The following is a 658-nucleotide window of genomic DNA, read 5'->3' as shown; positions in this document are numbered from 1 at the left end:
ACACTGATTTTTCCTTAGAATTGTAAAGATAGACAAATAGAAATTAACTGACATACCAAATAAAATCCTTGCAGTGACTGCAAAAAGTCGGCTGCTTGAAAAATCGGGGTACAAATTTATGATTTTTCACCTCGAATACATTTTTCTGCCGTAAAGCTCCCCGGCGCTGTACTCCTTTCAGAGGAATGTTCTCTGAGTCAGCCATGTTTTTCTGAACATTCAACTATGAGTGAGACAAACGTAGAGATAGAGAGACAGACAGCCAGACAGTGAAACCGATTGAGATAGAGTGAGAGAGAAAAGGAGAAAGAAAAAGGGTGGGGAGAGAGAGCGAGAGGGAGTCAATGCGTGAGTAGCATTCGGTGAAGGTGGGAGTGAAAGAGTGAAGGGGAGACCAACGTGTTCAGAGGAAAAAAGGAGGAAGAGAAAAGAGAGAGAGAGACAGAGAAAGGAAATGGAAAGGGAGATAGACAGAGAAGAAGGAGAGAGAAGACAGAAGCCACTTTGCGTGAGGGCGTACGTGAATGGCAATCGTTGAGGGGGAGGGGGAGAGAGTGACAGCAGATTAATGCGTTTCAAGAGGGTTGGAATTGGGGAAAAAGACTAAGTTAGAAAGTGGGAGAGAGTAAGAGAGAGAGAGAGAGAGGAAAAGAGAAGG

The 658-nt window shown here is 44.2% G+C and overlaps 1 protein-coding gene across 2 annotated transcripts in view; it reads right to left on the bottom strand.

Moving 5' to 3' along the window:
- The window catches only part of LOC106874285 (calcium-dependent protein kinase C), a 344,185-nt gene extending 343,735 nt beyond the window's left edge, over positions 1–450 (bottom strand). The window contains exon 1 of one of the 2 annotated variants that reach the window (XM_052966508.1): positions 57–450. In XM_052966508.1, coding sequence (XP_052822468.1) covers positions 57–205 — 149 coding nt within the window. In that variant the 5' untranslated portion in view covers positions 206–450. The remainder of the gene's footprint in view (positions 1–56) is intronic. The other variant, XM_052966507.1, reaches the window with a different exon arrangement.
- Between the last annotated feature and the right edge of the window lie 208 nt (positions 451–658).

The sequence above is a fragment of the Octopus bimaculoides genome, chromosome 3, assembly GCF_001194135.2.
Source record: "Octopus bimaculoides isolate UCB-OBI-ISO-001 chromosome 3, ASM119413v2, whole genome shotgun sequence".
NCBI classification, from domain to species: domain Eukaryota; kingdom Metazoa; phylum Mollusca; class Cephalopoda; order Octopoda; family Octopodidae; genus Octopus; species Octopus bimaculoides.
The sequence above is the reverse complement of the archived record's forward strand: the minus strand, read 5'-3'. Positions and strand labels throughout refer to the sequence as shown.